At 46.2% G+C, this 21,341-nt stretch overlaps 1 protein-coding gene across 1 annotated transcript in view; it reads right to left on the bottom strand.

Annotated features, from left to right (window-relative positions):
• Positions 1-21,341, bottom strand: part of LOC126293477 (ras-associated and pleckstrin homology domains-containing protein 1-like) — a 222,657-nt gene that overhangs the window by 48,577 nt on the left and 152,739 nt on the right. Inside the window, exons 7-8 of the mRNA XM_049986719.1 lie at positions 17,655-17,860; positions 7,047-7,262 (exon numbers count right to left, since the gene is read on the bottom strand). Of these exons, the coding sequence (XP_049842676.1) occupies positions 7,047-7,262; positions 17,655-17,860 (422 nt within the window). The remainder of the gene's footprint in view (positions 1-7,046; positions 7,263-17,654; positions 17,861-21,341) is intronic.

Below are 21,341 nucleotides of genomic sequence, written 5' to 3'. Positions count from 1 at the left end.
TCACGCCCCGTCCTCACAGCTTTACTTCTGCCAGTATCTCGTCTCCTACCTTCCAAACTTTACAGAAGTTCTCCTTTCTCTCAGGAGTGCTAGTTCTGCAGGCTTCGCTGTGAGGACAGGGCATGAGTCGTGCTTGGGTAGCTCAGTGGGTAGAGCACATGCCCGCGAAATGCAATGGTCCCGAGTTCGAGTCTCGGTCCGGCACACAGCCTCAATCTCCCAGAAAGTTTCATAAAAGGAGCTGTCACTTGGGAAGTGCTTTTCAAACTCGAGAGTCTGCAATGAAACTGAGAACCAGCGTTTTAGCCAAGGCAACGTGTTATCTGGTCTGTGCGTGCAGATAGGACAGATTTATAAATACCACAACAAACAGAAAAGAAGGAGTTAAAGAAAATAAAATTTGTTTGCCAATTTCATATCAACAAGTTCATAACTTGTAATCAACAACAGTTTCACCAACCAGAGATAATATTGTCTGTAGCATCACGTGATATGCAGCTTCAGTATCCTATTGCAGCTGCAACTGCATTAGCATGTTAGAAATTCGAAATTGTGTAAACCGCTGGGTTTCGGCAAAAGCAGAAAATTTTAACGTAGTATCTAGAGAAGTGTCGCTGTTACTCAAAATTCGCCGTTGATATGGAAGCTCTCCTCGCCCGCGAAAGGCACCTGTAAATATGGTTTGTATGCTATGCAAAATTTATCGAACAGTCTCTTTTACTTGTGAAGTTTAATGTACATAAAGCAACAAATGCAGCCAATTGTAAGTGAAAAAATGATGAAATTTCACGTGTAAAACAAATTATATTGTTATGTTTTTGAACTTCCACTGCTATTAGTGTGAATCCTGAATCTTTCCTGGTCGTGCTGACAAAGTTTTATGGATTTATTTGTAAAAGTATAGGCACTGCAAATTAAAATCTCTGTGGTGCCTCTCCTGCTCCAAGTCGGCCCGTTTGACGTCCTATCCCCCTTAACACAGTATATGGTCATAGGAAGTTTAAAAACCTTGGTTTAAAAACCAAGAATGTAAAACTTCCTGGTAGATTAAAACTGTGTACCGGACGGAGACGCGAACTCGGGACTTTTGCCTTTCGCGGGCAAGTGCTCTACCAACCACGACTCACACCCCGTCCTCACAACTTTACTTCTGCCAGTATCTCGTCTCCTGCCTTCCAAACTTTACAGAAGCTCTCCTGCGAACCTTGCAGAACTAGCACTCCTGTAAGAAAGGATATTGCGGAGACATGGCTTGGCCACAGAATGGGGGATGTTTCCAGAATGAAATTTTCACTCTGCAGCGGAGTGTGCGCTGATATGAAACCAAGAATGTAGTTATTAAAACTATACCCTCACATACGTACAATATCTGACAAAAATGTCTGGACACCCATATGGAATGCGGAATTCACCGCCAGATGCCTCAAGGACTGTCTTCACCAGTGTGAGAGAAGGCGGGGAGTACTGTGTTGTGAGTAGTGAAGCAGTGACAGCAGAATGGATCGCTCATAGCCCTCCAGCGGGGATTAGACATTGGATGTCACCTGAGTAACAAATGCATCAGGCACACTTGAACGATTCTAAAGGTGTCCAAATCGACTGTAGGCGGTATGTACGTCAAGTGGAAACGTGAAGGAACCGCCGCAGCTAAACCGAGACCATACACTATTGCGAAGAGTGGTCGCTAAAAATCGAAAGAAAATCGCCGGAAGGAATCACTTCTTAGATTCAGGTGCTACCAGCCGTGCAGCTGGCTCAGTGACAGCAGATATGTCTCAAAAGTTTGGAGTGCAATGGTCCAATAGATCCACATAAGTGACACACTTCTGTAGTCATTACTAAGCTACGCCGGAGGTGGTGTAAAAAAAAAAAATGACTGGATTCATTTGGTATGATGCATCACGTTGTACCCTGTGGCAATCCAACGGAAGAGTTTCGTTGGCCGAATATTAGTTGCCATAACGTGTAGTGCCAACAGAGGAGCACGAATGAGATGGTTTAGCCTGAGGGAGAGTATCTTTCGTGTTTAGTCTGTGGTCTTCTTATTGCGTTTAAGAAAACGTTGAATGTTGAAGGACAGGAGAACATTTTACTGCATTGCGTACTGCGTACAGCAGAGGAACAATTCGGAGATGACAACGTTTGTATCAGCGTGGCGTTAAGCAGCATCTGTGTTGCAGTGGTCGCTCCAGAGCCGAGAGTCCAACGTCTGCACCCCGTCTGATTTCGGCCCTTGTGGAAGAATGTGCTGCAATCCCTCCGCAGACATTCAGACACCTCACTCAAAGTGTACCCAGCACAGCTCAAGTCGCCGTAAAGGCGAAGCGTGGACACACCCCACGCTAATGCCGAGTTCTAAATGTCCGGATACTTTTGACCACATTACTCATCCTTCCATATACACTGGTGAACAAAATTAAAGGCTATGTCTAATCCACGATATAATCGTAGAAACTTTCAACATGTGTGTTAGATCGTGTTCTGCATGGAAGATGGCTTTCCGATCAACACAGGACCAATCCAACAGTGACATCAGGGTCACTGTCAAGCGGGGTAGTTTGCAGAGTAGTCCCACATCGAAAATCGCTGTCTACACAGTCACAAACGGTGCAGGACGGCACAGGGAACACGCCTATAAGACTCTCTCCAGTGGAAAGTCATAGGATGAATGGAAGCAGGAGAGTCGCAAACTGATGTGGCCCGATGGCTTATTGCTAATAGTTTCTCGGATGAGGCGACAGTTTATAAGGCCGAAACTGTGTCCTGGAGATCAGAACGGGAACGACCACGTGTGACATCAGAAACAGACGACCGTTGTTTGGCTGAAGGGCACGGCGGTACCGCCTTAGTACTGCTCTGCATCTGGCATCTGACCTCGCAACATCCTCTGGACGTATTGTATCGAGGCAGAAGATGTACAGAAGATGTACAGAAGGCTTCAGCAGACCTGCTGTAAGCGTGCCTCTGGCGTGTCTTCCCAGGAGGGAATGTCTTAGTGGAGCTGTCAACATACCGCCTGGACGGTCGAACCGTTGGCCATTGTTCTTTTTACAGCCGAGTCCCGATTTGGTCTGGAGAGTGATTCTCGACGAATTCGCATCTGAAGAGCTCGCAGTACGCGATTTAGAAACAGAAACATCGTAGAAAGGGACCGATATCGAGGAGGATCCGTAATAGCGTGGGCACTGATTGTTGGCCTCTCGAAACACCTCTTTATGAAACTGTACAGGTGTATCGGCAAGGGTTTACTGCTGTCAGGTATCGTGACGAGATCTTGGGACCTCATGCGCGGTTGTTGCGAGGTGCTGTGGCCCCATACTTCGCATTGATGGACGATGGACGATAATGCTCGACCTCATAGAGCACAGGTGGTTGATTTTTTTTTTTGGAAAGGGAAGATAGTGCACGCATGGGGTAGCCTGCTCGCCCTCCCGACTTGAATCCCATCAAGAATGTGTGGGATGCACTAGGAAGACGGGCTGCATCAATGGCGGTGTTGACCAACCGCCCTCCAAGACTTACGAGCAGAGCTGCAGGAAGAATGGGCGTTACTGCCTCAATATGAGATTGATAACATCAGTCACTGCATTTTCTGTCGTTGTCAGGCCTGTATTGACGCCATAGGTGGTCACAACCCATATTGTGCAACTTAACCAGTTACCAGAATGTGTGTGCAAATCAGTCAAGTTGAAAAAGAAAACAAGGAAAATCTTTGTATACCGTTATGGATGTTGGAATTGTTTACGTTATATATTTTTTACATTGTTTCCACTTGACTATAACCTGTTTATACTGTTTTGTGACAAAATTGAGACGCCCTGCTGAACCTGCAGGACAGGACAAGTAGTTTAAAGTGTGGAAAGGTGCCAAACTAAGCGGCTCTCAGTTACACTCGAACATACAACTTTATTTATTTGAACAACCGTTACAAGAGCCAAGAAAATTAAAAAAAATAAAGCATTAATTTGTGGAACTTAATTACCGGCTGAATGCGCAATAAAACCTCATGCCTTAAGGGCAAGACCACTTTAATTTAAAATCAGCTGAAAGCCAATAACTTAAGACTCAAACCAAAATCAGAAATTTAAAAGGCAGAAGGCCTTATCTTAAATCAGTTCTTTCAATGAGACTGAAGGCCCAAACAACCTCGCACCTTAAGAGCAAACAACTTTAATTTAAAAAAAATCGGATGAATGCCTGTCACTTAAAGATTCAAACCAAAATAAATTTTTAAAAGGTCAAAAGGCCTTATCTTAAAACAGTTCTTTAATTAGGCTGAAGGTCCAAATAATCTGACACCTTAAGAGCAAGACAACTTCAATTTGAAAATCGGCTGAAGTCCCATCACTTAAGACTCAAACCAATTAAATTTTTAAAACGGAAAAAGCCTTGCCTTAAAACAGTTCTTTAAATTAGGCTGAAGGCCCAAACAATCTTACGCCTTAAGGTCAAAACAACCTTAATTTAAAAATCGGCTAGAAGCCATACAAATACAAAAAACAAGAACAAATAAGAAAAGGCAGTACACCCAACGGCGCTCAGAAGTTTGCGAGGGTGGGCCTGGAAGTCAAACACTAACGCTCGCTTAGGCGAGACAGGCAGTCGGCCAAACCATTCTCAGTCCGACGACAACCCAACCGACAGACGGTCAACGGACCCACTGACAAGATAGCTTCCGCTCCACCCGACCACAACACAACAGGGGGTTCAATGGGACAACGTAGAAAGTATTGGCGCCCACAACCAATTCTACATTGAGCTGTCAAACTACACACCGTACTGGACAGGGACAACATGAGGAAAATACACTGCCTGAATTTACGTCAACGGCCAGGGCAGATAACCGGAACGTTAACGGCCACAAGGCAGAAGATTCCGCTGGTGTACTGCAATTCATAATTACCAAGTACAGTTAAACTCCACCGGAGGGTGGTTAAAATTTGCCAACTTGTAAACAAAGGTTTTTGCTCGCGGGAATTTCCCAACAGCGAACTCCAAACGACACAATGTGAACAGTCGTGACTTGCTGGTGGATTAAGTCAAAATTCAACTTTCGTGTCCAGGATCGGTGAGCCACGGACCTCGTAGCAATGGGAACAGCACCACACTCTGCGACCGCGGGTGGACGCCGCCAACGGCCCGGCCAAAGTATGTGCCGTGGAGATTTCCTCGCTGCTCCACGCCAACCGACCGACTGCTAGCACACAGCACAGCCAGAGACTGTAAGCGCCAGGCCAAAGATAGTACAAGCTGCGAATATCGATACAAACCGCTGCTGCCCCTCGTGGAGAGACAGGATAACAGCATAATTGCGATAACCGCGGGAGACTAAACACAGAGTAGCATTGTTGTTGTTGTTGTGGCCTTCAGTCCTGAGACTGGTTTGATGCAGTTCTCGATGCTACCCTATCCTGTGCAAGCTTCTTCATCTCCCAGTACCTACTGCAGCCTACATCCTTCTGAATCTGCTTAGTTTATTCATCTCTTGGTCTCCCTCTACTATTTTTACCCTCCACGCTGCCCTCCAGTACTAAATTGGTGATCCCTTGATGCCTCAGAACATGTCCTACCAACCAATCCCTTCTTCTACTCAAGTTGTGCCACAAACTCCTCTTCTCCCCAATCCTATTCGATACCTCTGCATTAGTTATGTGATCTACCCATCTAATCTTCAGCATTCTTCTGTACCACCACATTTCGAAACCTCCTATTCTCTTCTTGTCTAAACTATTTATCGTCCATGTTTCACTTCCATACATGGCTACACTCCATAAAAATACTTACAGAAACGACTTCCTGACACTTAAATCTATACTCGATGTTAACACATTTCTCTTCTTCAGAAACGCTTTCCTTGCCATTGCCAGTGTACATTTTATATCCTCTCTACTTCGACCATCATCAGTTATTTTGCTCCCCAAATAGCAGAGCTCCTTTACTACTTTAAGTGTCTAATTTCCTAATCTAATTCCCTCAGCATCACCCGACTTAATTCGACTACATTCCATTATCCTCGTTTTGCTTTTGTTGATGTTCATCTTATATCCTCCTTTCAAGACACTGTCCATTCCATTCAACTGCTCTTCCAGGTCCTTTGTTGTCTCTGACAGAATTACAATGTCATCGGCGAACCTCAAAGTTTTTATTTCTTCTCCATGGATTTTAATGCCTACTCCGATCTTTTCTTTTGTTTCCTTTACTGCTTGCGCAATATACAGACTGAATAGCATCGGGGAGAGGCTACAACCCTGTCTCACTCCCTTCCCAATCACCCCTTTCATGTCCCTCGACTCTTATAACTGTCATCTTTTTTCTGTACAAATTGTAAATAGCCTTTCGCTCCCTGTATTTTACCCCTGCCATCTTCAGAATTTGAAAGAGAGTATTCCAATCAACATTGTCAAAAGCTTTCTCTAAGTCTACAAATGCTAGATACCTAGGTTTGCTTTCCTTAATATTTCTTCTAAGATAAGTCGTAGGGTCAGTATTGCCTCACGTGTTCCCACATTTCTACTGAATCCAAACTGATCTTCCTCGAGGTCAGCTTCTACCAATTTTTCCATTCGTCTGTAAAGAATTCGCGTTAGTATTTTGCAGCTGTCACTTATTAAACGGATAGTTTGGTAATTTTCACATCTGTTAACACCTACTTTCTTTGGGATTGCAATTATTATATTCTTCTTGAAGTCTGAGAGAATTTCACCTGTCTCATACATCTTGCTCACCAGATGGTAGAGTTTTGTCAGGACTGGCTCTCCCAAGTCTGTCAGTAGTTCTAATGGAATGTTGTCTACTCTCGGGTCCTTGTTTCGACTTAGAGTAGCAATCAAGGTTTAATCCAACGCATAACACGAGCCAGCCACGGCTCAAAAAACAACACAGCCTTGCCAAATTTCCGTTTAATTTTGCACACCGGTGTAGCTTACATCTATATCCCTAGTAGCCTTGGGCACGCCACACCATTTGGCACTGTCTGACGCCGCCCTGTAGCGTGCACCCCACTGTGCGCCAGCGCAGCGTCGCCGGTGAGCAGCGCGCGAACTGACCTTCCTGCGGCCGTTGAGCACGTGGTGCTCTATGGCGACGGGCTCTCCGCCCCCCTGCAGCTCCTTGGGGACGGGCTGCCGCCTCCACGGCTCCCAGCTGCCCTCCTCGGGCCCCCCGGGGGCCGCCCCCTCCGCCCCCGCAGCCGGCGGGCCACCAGTCGGAGGCGGAGTCGCCGTCTTGCGAGCGTAGGCGGGCACCTCCTTCACGTCGCTCGCCTGCCCACACAAAGCACTAGGGTAAATACAGTACGCTATACAAGGCACACTTCCTCGGCTGCAGTGTGTGGTGTGATCGGAAATACAAACTTCACAACAACGTACAAAGTGCACGTGTATGAATTCGCTCTAACACACTGAACAAATACAGTTTGATCACCCACCTTGGTCAAACATCACAAAATAGAGCCCTCTGTTAAAGAATCTTGCTAACGAAGGCATAAAACTTGATATTTTCAAACAAATCTCCCCCCCCCCTCTGCCTCACCAGTTACATTTTAACTGTATTTATGTCAACTGCCAACAACCTACCAGAGAAATGTCCTTCTAGTATGTACGAGGGTCGGTCAAAAAGTAATGCCTCCCATTTTTTTCTACTTAAAAAAATTAAGTTAAGTGAAAAATTTGAATTTGGCGCCATTCCTCAAACCTTCTTCTGCAATCCACTGCAGTAGTAACTTTCTGTGTCAACAGGTGGCAGCACAGCAGAAGTTTGTAAAATGGCCGACATCGATGTTCGTTTGAGACAGCGTCGTGTGATTGAATTCTTGAATGCAGAAGGTGAAACGCCCATACGCATTCATGAAAGACTGAAGAAGGTGTATGGTGTTGTGACAGTGGATGTTAGCACTGTTAGACGATGGGTTCGTCGTTGTAAGGAAGCTGAAGGGCAAACACCGTTGACTGACGAAAAGCGGAGCGGCAGGCCGGTGAGTGCAGTGACTCAACACAACATTCAGCAAGTTGATGACATCATTCGTGGTGACCGTCGGGTGACTGCAGATGAAGTGTGTCGCATTATTTCTCTTAGTAAAGGCAGTGTGATCACGATTATTAAACAATTGGGGTACTCAAAAGTTTGTGCACGATGGGTTCCAAGAATGTTAACCGATCAGAATAAAGAGGCAAGGAAAACAATAGCCTCCCAACACTTGCAGCGCTTCCGTTTGGAGGGAGATGAGTTTCTGAAAAAAATTGTGACCGGGGACGAAACATGGGTGCATTTTTTTGAACCCGAATCAAAGAGGCAGTCAATGGAGTGGCGTCACACAAGTTCGTCGAGGAAGAAAAAATTCAAAACTGTGCGATCGGCAGGGAAAGTTATGGCAACAGTTTTCTGGGATACAGAGGGTGTGATTCTGGTTGATTTTTTGGAGCAGGGATGCACAATAAATTCTGTTCAATACGTCACAACCCTAAAAAAAACTTAAAGCACGTCTTCAGCGAGTTCGCCCAACAAAATCAATGGCAGATGTTCTTCTTTTGCATGACAATGCAAGACCACACACCAGTCGTCACACCTCTGACGAGATTGTCAAAATTGGATGGGAAGTTTTGCCTCATCCCCCATACAGCCCTGACCTGGCACCATCAGACTTCCATCTGTTCGGGCCACTAAAAGAAGCTCATCGTGGGATTCATTTTGAAGATGAGGAGGCCGTCAAAACATCCATGCGTCAATGGCTTAGGAAGCAGAGCTGTGATTTTTACCGTTCTGGGATACATGCCCTTGTTCAAAGATGGACCAAAACTGTAGAGATGGGCGGAGATTACATTGAAAAATGACAAAATGATCCTCAATGTTGTGGTTTTCAACCTATGTAATTGCATTTAAATTTCCTGACAATTAAACGTAGAAAAAAAATAGGAGGCATTACTTTTTGACTGACCCTCGTAACTAAATAACTAAGCCTCCTGGAGTTACAAAGTAAGCCGGCCGTTGTGGCCGAGCGGTTCTAGGCGCTTCAGTCTGGAACCGCGCGATCGCTACGGTCGGTGGTGCGAATCCTGCCTCGGGCATGGATGTGTCTGATGTCCATAGGTTAGTCAGGTTTAAGTAGTTCTAGGGGACTGATGACCTCAGATGTTAAGTCCCATAGTGCTCAGAGCCATTTTTTTTTACAAAGTAAAAGAAATAACCCTCAAATCATAAGAAGAACAAAACCAATGATTCAGATTTGATACACACATCAAAAAAAGTTTTGCATCGCCTCGGTTCCGAGAGTTCCGGGACCTGTGCAGAAAATTGGAATAAATATCGACATAAAACAACATTTCCGCCTTTCTTATTGCTCATGCAAACCACACATTGCGTGTTGTACTACCATAGAACGAGACCTTCAGAAGTGGTGGTCCAGATTGCTACACACACCAGTACATCTAATACCCAGTAGTACGTCCTCTTGCCTGTATTCGTCGTCGCATACTATCCACAAGTTCATCAAGGAATAGTTAGTCCAGATTGTCCCACTCCTCAACGCTGATTCCGCATAGATCCCTCAGAGTGATTGCTGGGTCACGTTGTCCACAAACAGTCCTTTTCGAACTATCCCAGGCATGTTCGATAGGGTTCATATGCTGGCCACTCTAGTCGAGCGATGTCGTTATCCTGAAGGAAGTCATTCACAAGATGTGCACGATGGGGGCGCGAACTGTCGTCCATGAAGACAAATGTGTCGCCAGTATGCTGCAGATATGGTTGCACTATCGGTCGGAGGATGGCATTCACGTATCGTACAGCCGTTACGGCCCCACGTAATGCCACAGCTGGGAACGCCCACCTTGCTGCACTCGCTGCACAGTGTGTCTAAGGGGCACAGCCTGACCGGGTTGCCTCCAAACACGTTTCCGACGATTGTCTGGTTGATGGCGTATGCGATACTCATTGGCGAAGAGAACGTGATGCCAGTCCTGAGCAGTCCAGACGGCATGTTGTTGGGCCCATCTGTACCGCGCTGCATGGTGTCGTGGTTGTAAAGATGGACCTCGCCATGAAAGTCGGGAGTCAATTTGCGCACCATGCAGCCTACTGCACACAGTTTCAGTCGTAACAAGACGTCCTGTGGCTGCACGAAAAGCCTTATTCAACATGGTGGCGTCGCTGTCAGGGTTCCTGCGAGCCATAATCCGTAGGTAGTGGTCATCCACTGCAGTAGTAGCCCTTGGGCGGCCTAAGCGAGGCACGTCTTTGACATTTCCTGTCCCTCTGTATCTCATCCATGTCCCAACACATCGCTTTGCTTCACTCAGAGACGCCTGGACCCTTCCCTTGTTGAGAGCCCTTCTTGGCACAAAGTAACAATGCGGACACGATCGAACCGCGGTATTGACCGTCTAGGCATGGTCGAACTACAGACAACATGAGCCGTTTTTACCTCCTTTCTGGTGGAATGACTGGATATGATCGGCTGTCGGACCCCCTTCATCTAGTAGGCGCTGCTCATATATGGTTGTTTACATCGCTGGGCTGGTTTAGTGACATTTCTTAATAGTCAAAGGGACTGTGTCTGAGATACAATAACCACAGTCAACGTCTAGCTTCAGAAGTTCTGGAAACCGGATCGATGACAAACTTTTTTTGAGGTGTGTATGCGCGAAAAATGGCCATTATGTCCGAATAAGGAAACATGTGACGTCATCCACACGAGCACTACAAATCCGTTAAATTTCCATTACACGATAAATCGCATGAAACTAAATGCTGTCAGTTCAGTTAAATACCTAGGAATTACAGTTACGAACAACTCATATCTGAACAATCACAAAGATATTATTGTGGGGAAGGCAAACCAAAGACCGCGCTTCACAGGCAGAACACTTAGAAAATGCCACAGGTCTACTAAACAGACTGCCTACATCTCGCTTATCCTTCTCTGCTAAAAGCATTGCTGTGCGGCGTGGGATCCTCACTACGTAGGATTGACGGAGGACGTCGAAAAAGTTCAAAGATCGATAGCTCGTTTTGTATTATAGCGAAATAGGCGGGGAAGGTCGAGACAGAGAGTACCACGTATATGATACACTAGTTGGTGTGACAATCATTAAAACATAGGCTTTTTTTTTGCTGCGAGATCTTTTCACGAAATTTCAATCACCAACATTTTCCTCTGTATGTGAAAATATTTTTCGATCAGAAACCTACATAGGGAGGAACGGTCACCGTAATAAAATAAGAGAAAACAGAGCTCGTATTGAAACATTTAAGTGTTCATTTTTCCCATGGGTTGTTATAGAAAAAATGGCCTGAACGTTGATTGACATACGCGCTGCCAGACACCTTAATTGTGAACTGGAGAATAGCCATGTAGGTGTAAATGTAATACAGGTCTGCATATATATATATATATATATATATATATATATATATATATATATATATATATATATATATATATATATATCAAACGAAAAAATTTCAAAGAACGAAACTTGTCTATCTTGAAGGGGGAGACTAGAAGGCGCAATGATTGGCCCGCTAGATGGCGCTCCCATAGGTCAAACGGATAGCAACTGCGTTTTAAAAAAAATAGGAACCCACATTTTTATTAAATATTCGTGTATTACGCAAAGAAATATGAATGTTTTATTTGGACCGCTTTTTTCGCTTTGTGATAGACGGCGCTGTAATAGTCACAAAGGAATAAGTACGTGGTATCACGTAACATTCCGCCAGTGCGGACGGTAATTGCTTTGTGATACATTACCCGTGTAAAAATGGACCGTTTACCAATTGCGGAAAAGGTCGATAACGTATTGATGTATGGCTATTGTGATAAAAATGCCCAACTGGCGTGTGCTATGTATGCTGCTCGGTATCCTGGAAGATATCATCCAAGTGCCCGGACCGTTCGCCAGATAGTTGCGTTATGTAAGGAAACAGGAAGTGTTTAGCCGCATGTGAAACGTCAACTACGACCTGCAACAAATGATGATGCCCAGGTAGGAATTTTAGCTGCGGTCGCGGATAATCCGCACATCAGTAGCAGACAAATTCCGCGAGAACCGGGAATCTCAAAAACGTCGGTGTTGAGAATTCTACATCAACATCGATTGCACCCGTACCATATTTCTATGCACGAGGAATTCCATGGCGACGACTCTGCACGTCGTGTACGCTTCTGCCACTGGGCACAAGCGAAATTATGGGACGATGACAGATTTTTTGCACGCGTTCTGTTTAGCGACGAAGCGTCATTCACGAACGGCGGTAACGTAAACCGACATAATGTGCGCTATTGGACAAAGGAAAATCCACGATGGCTGCGACAAGTGGAACATCAGCGACCTTGGCGGGTTAATGTATGATGAGGCATTATGGGAGGAAGGATAATTGGCCCCCCATTTTATCGATGGCAATCTAAATAGTGCAATGTATGCTGATTTCCTATGTAATGTTCTACCGATCTTACTACAAGATGTTTCACTGCATGACAGAATGGCGATGTACTTCCAACATGATGGATGTCCGGTACATAGCTCTCGTGCGGTTGAAGAGGTACTGACTAGGATATTTCATGACAGGTGGATTGGTCGTCGGAGTACCATACCATGGCCCGCACATTCACCGGATCTGACGTCCCCGGATTTCTTTCTGTGGGAAAAGTTGAAGGATATTTGCTATCGTGATCCACCGACAACGCCTGACAACATGCGTCAGCGTATTGTCAGTGCATGTGGGAACATTACGGAAGGCGAACTACTCGGTGTTGAGAGGAATGTCGTTACACGTATTGCCAAATGCACTGAGGTTGACGGATATAATTTTGAGCATTTATTGCATTAATGTGGTATTTACAGGTAATCACGCCGTAACAGCATGCGTTCTCAGAAATGATAAGTTCACTAAGTTACATGTATCGCATTGGAGCAACCGGAATAAAATTTTCAAACGTACCTACGATCTGTATTTTAATTTCAAAAACCTACCTGTTACCAACAGTTCGTCAAAAATTGTGAGCCATATGTTTGTGACTATTACAGCGCCATCTATCACAACGCGCAGAAAGTGGTCCAGCTAAAAAATTAATATTTCTTTACATAATACACGAATATGTAATAAAAATGGGAGATCCTATTTTAAAAAAACGCAGTTGATATCCGTTAGACCTATGGCAGCGCCATCTAGTGGGTCAACCTTAGCGCCATCTGGTTTCCCCCTTCAAGCTGGAAAAGTTTCGTTCTTTGTAGTTTTTTCGTTTGAGGCTTATTTCGTGAGATATTTGGCCCGGTCACGATCAATGGATAACTATTTTAACACTAGTTTTGGGCATTCCTGTTAATACCAGTTTAGATCAAAATGTTTGTCCGCGTATCGATTTATCCTACACACAAAAAGCAAACAATCCTCTTTGGGTGAAGCATATCCCTTTGTAACATGCACTAGCTGTATATCATATGCTGGATGCTGGGAGATCTTGACAACCGTTATATATTTTCATTCATAGTGAAAAGCGTGGTCTATGATTTGTGGTCTGTGGCCGGTGGACAACAGAAAAGCTACTTGCCAGACGGATAAAAATTTCAAAGATATTGTGACAAAACGCAATAGAACTCATTTATCGATAAAGTTCACCGTATAACCATTGCTCATGGCGATAGGTTAATGCGTCTTCGGCTATTCTCTTGTCACAGCAGCAGTACCCAGCATTATGCTATGCAAATAAACGTGCCTCTGCCATGTGCCCCATCTGAAGACGACCCTAAGAAGGTTCCGAAGCTATTTTGTGGGAATATTACAAAAAAGTGGCTTGCTGCACTTTTCTGTATTTATATAGAAACACAGAGTTTTTCACTGACGTGAAAAGATGGTGTCGTTCGATGTTTGTCAAATTTCTCATATTTCCACTTCAGCAAACTTTCAAAATAATTCTCAGCAATTTTACTTCCTTAATTATGGTGGTGGTAAGTTCGCATGGGGCCAAACTGCTGAGGTCATCGGTCCCCAGGCTTACACACTACTTGATCTACACTCCTGGAAATGGAAAAAAGAACACATTGACACCGGTGTGTCAGACCCACCATACTTGCTCCGGACACTGCGAGAGGGCTGTACAAGCAATGATCACACGCACGGCACAGCGGACACACCAGGAACCGCGGTGTTGGCCGTGGAATGGCGCTAGGGGCGCAACATTTGTGCACCGCCGCCGTCAGTGTCAGCCAGTTTGCCGTGGCATACGGAGCTCCATCGCAGTCTTTAACACTGGTAGCATGCCGCGACAGCGTGGACGTGAACCGTATGTGCAGTTAACGGACTTTGAGCGAGGGCGTATAGTGGGCATGCGGGAGGCCGGGTGGACGTACCGCCGAATTGCTTAACACGTGGGGCGTGAGGTCTCCACAGTACATCGATGTTGTCGCCAGTGGTCGGCGGAAGGTGCACGTGCCCGTCGACCGGGGACCGGACCGCAGCGACGCACGGATGCACGCCAAGACCGTAGGATCCTACGCAGTACCGTAGGGGACCGCACCGCCACTTCCCAGCAAATTAGGGACACTGTTGCTGCTGGGGTATCGGCGAGGACCATTCGCAACCGTCTCAATGAAGCTGGGCTACGGTCCCGCACACCGTTAGGCCGTCTTCCGCTCACGCCCCAACATCGTGCAGCCCGCCTCCAGTGGTGTCGCGACAGGCGTGAATGGAGGGACGAATGGAGACGTGTCGTCTTCAGCGATGAGAGTCGCTTCTGCCTTGGTGCCAATGATGGTCGTATGCGTGTTTGGCGCTGTGCAGGTGAGCGCCACAATCAGGACTGCATACGACCGAGGCACACAGGGCCAACACCCGGCATCATGGTGTGGGGAGCGATCTCCTACACTGGCCGTACACCTCTGGTGATCGTCGAGGAGACACTGAATAGTGCACGGTACATCCAAACCGTCATCGAACCCATCGTTCTACCATTCGTAGACCGGCAAGGGAACTTGCTGTTCCAACAGGACAATGCACGTCCGCATGTATCCCGTGCCACCCAACGTGCTCTAGAAGGTGTAAGTCAACTACCCTGGCCAGCAAGATCTCCGGATCTGTCCCCCATTGAGCATGTTTGGGACTGGATGAAGCGTCGTCTCACGCGGTCTGCACGTCCAGCACGAACGCTGTTCCAACTGAGGCGCCAGGTGGAAATGGCACGCAAGCCGTTCCACAGGACTACATCCAGCATCTCTACGATCGTCTCCATGGGAGAATAGCAGCCTGCATTGCTGCGAAAGGTGGATATACACTGTACTAGTGCCGACATTGTGCATGCTCTGTTGCCTGTGTCTGTGTGCCTGTGGTTCTGTCAGTGTGATCATGTGATGTATCTGACCCCAGGAATGTGTCAATAAAGTTTCCCCTGCCTGGGACAATGAATTCACGGTGTTCTTATTTCAATTTCCAGGAGTGTAATTTAAACTAATCCGCGCTAAGGACAAGACGCACACATCCATGCCAGAAGGGATACTCGAGCCAGCCGGCCGGGGATGCCGCGCGAACGTTGGCAAGGTGCCCCGCACCAGGGAGTAGTGCCTGCCGTTTCCCATAATGTCTGTGACGAGAATGAGATCAGTAGAGATGAACAGGTTCGAACAATATAGGCCAATGGGGAGTGCATTAAACATGCCTGTAAACTGTAAACATTGCCCCGCAATAAGTTTCCGGTGGCCCCCACTCTCACAGTGACAGAATGAGGTGCGAGTGATGGCGCTAGTCAAGATAATCGACAATACGTGGCGGCAAATGCAGGTACAAAGTCATCGATGAAAAATCATTACACTACAGAGTAAGAAATTCTCATAGGCGAGCTGCAAACATTTCAACAGGAAAAAAGTGTATAAATATTAGTGCAGTATCCTGCTCAGTAACAAAGCCATGGGGATCTAGTATGCGAACTTAGTACAATTAAGTAAAAAAGATTTAGAAACAGGACGAAGAAATATAGCAGAGGAGCGTAACGGACAATAAACGGAGTCGGAACGCTGAGAAACAATAAGAAGTTGAAGAAAAAGAACTAGTTATAGAATAGAGCATCCAAACTGAAATCTTCCTAACTAATAGTCTAGAGAATCTATGCACCGGGACACCACATAAGCGTGGCCGGAAAAAATTAGAAGAGTTTACGCAGAATGACTAAAACTAAAAGATGGCCGGGAGTTGTCGAGAGTGTATAGCCCAAAAACAAAATTGTAATTTAATGGACACCGACACCCTAGCTGCAAACCGTTGATGTACTTCATGGGGACTTGTTGAAAATGTGTGCCCCGACCGGGGCTCGAACCCAGGATCCGTGCTTACATGGCAGACGCTCTATCCATTTTTTAAAAAAATCTCATTTTGTTTGTTTTTGAACCGCGCGACAGCTACGGTCGCAGGTTCGAATCCTGCCTCGGGCATGGATGTGTGTGATGTCCTTAGGTTAGTTAGGTTTAAGTATTTCTAAGTTCTAGGGGACTGATGATCTCAGAAGTTAAGTCCCATAGTGCTCAGAGCCGTTTTTTTTTTTTTTTGTTCGTTTTCGTTCGTTGTATCTGCTCTGGGCGGAGGTCGAAAGACACCCATATCATTTCGTTGTTGATCAAGTGGCTCAGTTTTTTTTATTACAGAGGGCAGCTAGCCCTCTGACAGAACACTCTCAGCTGCCGTGCCGGCATCCATCTGAGCCACCGAGGGCACACAGGATAGTGCACTTGCAGGGACTTCTCACTTGCACGCTCCCCGTAAGACTTACATTCACAACATATCCACACCACTACATTCGTAGTGCGCCTAATAGATGTTTGCCCATCATACTCATTACTGGTGGCAGATTAATTTACCAAGTCCCGTAAGAGTTCGGGCATAGCGTGTGCATTCGCACAAGGGGTCAATGGCACGGAAGCCATATTTTAGTTATATATGACAGTAGTATCTGTTCTCGAAAGAACAGTTACCGTAGATTACCATGCAGCTTCGCAATGAAATATTATACACAGGGAACGGGCTGGGTGTAATAATAAGCATCGCCATTTTCGTCACAGGTGGGACAATCGGGGCATCCTTTGGCAATAGCGTTATCTGGAGGGGTGGGTGTTACCAAACGGCTCTCCCGGGCATTATAGGTTTAGCAGACATGGTGCCCTACTACTGCTTCAAGTAGCTCCTCAGTTGGGATCACGAGCTGAGTCCTCCCGCAGATAGTACCAGGGACTGAACCCGTGTCCTTCGCATGGACAGTACGGAACCAGACAGAATATGTATGCAGGTACAGCCAAACAGTCACCCCCAGGAGAAGATGGAGGCGCCAACGGCCTTGCCGCAGTGGTAACACCGGTTCCCGTCAGGTCACCGACGTTGAGCGCTGTCGGGCTGGGCCAGCACTCGGATGGGTGACCATCTGGTCCGCCGAGACAGTGGGGCGCACTCAGCCCTTGTGAGGCAAACTGAGGAGCTACTTGACTGAGAAGTAGCGGTCCCAGCCTCGTAAACTGACATGTGGCCGGGAGAGTTGTGTGCTGACCACATGCCCCTCCTGAGGATGACACGGCACTGTTGGGCCTTCATGGTCTGCTCGGGTGGAGTTTAGGAGGAGGTGGAGGGCGGCATCAGCAGACCGCTGGTGCTGTGCGTGCTGTCAGCGGCAGAGGAGTGCTGACCTTCTTCCTGGGCGCGCCCTTGCTGATGGCGCCCTTGCTGATGCTCCCGGGCGGCAGCTCCGCGCGCGGCGTCGACGTCAGCGCCTCGTGGTCCGCCCCCCCGTCGTGCGGCGTGGCGCCCGGCTCTGCCCTCTCCGTCCAGTGGATAGCCGGCAGGTCCGAGTGCAGCAACGGGTGGCCGTTCTCCGGGGGTATCCGCCGCCTCCCTGTACACACGCGGCCCAACACTCTATGTCCACACGCGTAAACGTAATTTCTGCGGGATCATTACAAATAACAATATATACAGGCTGGATTACAAACAATACACTGCGTAATAAAACTGGTTGTAGTGAGATAAATGTACTACCCGATCTTAGATCATATGAAGTGAACGATACCGCGGTGAAGACTTAAAAACCAAAGATCCACTACTATAAAACTAAGTGAAAATGTTTAAATGTCAGTGTTTATAAATAATTAATGTAATTACAACGATGATTATAGACTTCTCAAAAAAAGATAGTCAGTAATTGTTCTTTATTTATGAAATGTATGTCCCAAAGATTATTTTACATAAATAGATCGATATATGATAGTGATTTCTTTGCTACTACTTCAAAAAAACGTAAAGACAGCACACACAACAGTGCCCGAGGCAGGATTCGAACCTGCGACCGTACCAGCAGCGCGGTTCCGGACTTCAGCACCTAGAACCGCTCTGCCACAACGGCCGGCTGCTACAAGTATAGCCGTGGAAAAATTTGCTGTTTTGAAGAGCGCGCCGCAGCGCGTAGTCTAAAGCAGTCGCCTTCCATTTCTGCGGTGGCGCCGCTGTGGCAATCGCAGCTTTGGTGTCTCCCTCTGGTGGGGAAGGGGAAAAGTTGCCTGTTCACGTTCTTTTAAGAGGGCGCTATGAGCTCGCCAGTCGGTCAGTCTGGGTCAGTCTCTCGTTCCCAGCTTGCTAGCCTGTCTGTCGTCCGCATTTGTTAGGCATTGGTGACTGTCTGTCGTTCGGAGTGCTAGTATGTGTGTCGTTTCGATCAAACTTTAAGACAGGAAATGAGAGTCTTGCCACTCCGCCAGTAACAGAACTCATCTAGTGGTCGCCCGGTCGGGTTGAGTTCCACAGCCTGAGTCTGCGCGTTACGCCGCCAGTCTGCTCGAGTTGCTCGGGCAACGCTCATTGGCTGTTGGATCGATCGCGCACTGAGACACGAGATGACTCGTCCGCCTTGAGGGTCGGCGCATGTTAGGTCCCCACGTGAGTCCAGTGGGCCGCGCCGTATAGAAAGGGGTAGTGGCTTCGCGGTTGACACGAGAGCAACAGGAGTCAACCCACGACATCGGGCTGGCCGAGGCGAGATGCGAGGCGACGCCTTCCTGCGTCCGTTGGAGCGGCTGGCAGCGGACGGTTCGGGAGAACGTTCGGGGTGCTGCGCCAGCTCTTCGCCAGAAATCGCAGTTTATTAGAAGTTACGTGGTTGGACATATGTTGTTTCACTTACTTGTTAAATTCTACTTGTTTTTCGGTGAGGTCACCAGCCGCTTTGTTTTGGGGTCGTCCCACCACTTTTCTCCGTTTGCCCACCCGCGGGAAGGTGATTATTTGTGAATTCGATGGTCCGTTTTTCCCTTGTGGAGTTGTGGAGGGTTAGAGCAACCTGCGGTTGTGGTTGTTCAGTAATCCCCCTGTCCATCTGCCATACGTTAATAGCTGCCTCTATCATGTTTGTCGGATTCGGTGTTAACGAATTTATAGAATTAAGGTGTAAAGGCCAAATTACTGAAATACGTTTTTATCTTGCCTATCATCTTGCGAGGCGGTATATGTGTAATGTAGAACATGTTGTACTTTTTATGTAAGTCTGAATTTCATGGGTTTTATTTAAATAGTAATTTTTTATTAAGTTGCCACCCTTCCACCAAAGAGTCCTTTTAAAAAAAACAATTTGCACTTTCGGTGGTAAATAATTTCTTAGTGTGAGAGTTTGTACCATTTCCATCCCTCTTACGGCGTGCATAGTTAACGTGTTTGTATGAGTTGTTAAAATCTTTAGTTGTAAGTAGTCTGGTGTGTTTCAGATTTGCACCACTGTACTCTTTCAGAGGTTGTTGTGAGCGGTCGTGACTACGGCCGTGTTGAAAGGGAAGGGCAAGCTTCTCAGCCCGAAGGCTCATGTTGTCAGTATTGTTCTTTCTGGCTCTAAATAAAATTGTAACTTGATATTTCGAGGGTGCGTTTCTGCTTATAAAGTTTAAGTCCGTTTTTGAAAAGGCTTTTATGAATAAAATTTCCATTTGTTAATTTCATTTTCATCAGTTACTCCCCGACAACTACTTCCACGCTCACCTAGTGTGATTAAATGTGTTAATGTTCTTGATGAATCGGTGGTAAATAAAGTAAATTCTTTAAGAAAAGATTTTGAAAGTAAATTCACGGTCCACAAGTTGTTAGGGAAAAATCTTTGTTCTTTTGGGCAGTTGGTTGTACGAGGATGGAGAACGAGTTACGTGTGTTTTATTGATTTGTATTGTGAAATGAAATGACTGAAAACATACGTGTAGTTCTGCAAATAGTCCACTAGATTTCACATTGTTATTGAAGTATTTACCCGATCATCATCTAGACAATAACGGAAAGATGAACCAGAGAAAGGAAGAGAACAATGAGCCATCAACATACAACAAAGAAGAGCAACAAAAAAGATGAGTATTTTTGTTATTAACAGAACTGTCCCTGTGTCACTCGCTACGTTGTGTCAGTATTTTAGCGTGGGAAGCGCTGTGAAAATATGATCAGCCGGCCAAACTTATTCCAAACTTCACTAAGTTCATCACTGGGCATCAAGAGGGTGGGGACTGTCAGAAGTGACACGCAAAATTTAAGGACGAAAGAAATTTTCCATAATGCGCCACGGCCTAGTAACTTAGCTCGATGGAGCGTGAGCTATACATAGTACAGTATAGTAGAGTACGCTACAGTACAGTACAATACAGAAGGCAACTGAAAGAAATACTCAGTGAGACGAACAGGAATGACATTTTTATTCAACGACAATAATTGCAATGCATTGACCACGATTCATGATGGTCCACGGGACATTACAAAAGGCGAGACGTATGTCTTTATAGGGTACTAGCTGCAGCGTGGGACATTGCTCGGTATGTTTAATATCTGTTACACAAAGTGATTGCCCCTGTGCCTCGTAGCGAACGCAAGCTGCATGGGAAACTGCAATCGCTTTAAATCGAAGGGAACATTTCAGTCACTGGGTGTCAACGGAAAGCGACCAACGATTACGTCTTCTCGTGTATGAAGAGATGATTGGTTGCGCCGTCTGTTGTTACATTTTGCAATGACTATCTCACTGTGTTTTTAGAGAATTCGTCTTCTGTTGTTTCAGCTCTGTTTTCTCAGTTTCAAGCAGAGCTTTGTTTGAGCAAGACTCGGAATCTTCGAAAATTTTACGGTACAGTTTGGGAAGTCTCGGGTTCTGTTCGATCTTCTGACCGGCCCGCGATCTAGTGGCTTTTGTTGGTACCATATGCTCGACCTGCCTCAGCATTTCTATGGCAAAAATAACTGCAGAACAGGGAGTGAAATACCTCAGAGGGTATATATCATACGTAATGATGGAAACTAATCAATGAGTATGCGATGATGTTTCTGTCAAACTCTCGATCTTTCGCTCGTCCCGCAATCTA

The sequence above is a fragment of the Schistocerca gregaria genome, chromosome 10 (assembly GCF_023897955.1).
Source record: "Schistocerca gregaria isolate iqSchGreg1 chromosome 10, iqSchGreg1.2, whole genome shotgun sequence".
NCBI classification, from domain to species: Eukaryota; Metazoa; Arthropoda; class Insecta; order Orthoptera; family Acrididae; genus Schistocerca; species Schistocerca gregaria.
This window is presented reverse-complemented; position numbering and strand designations above follow the sequence as displayed.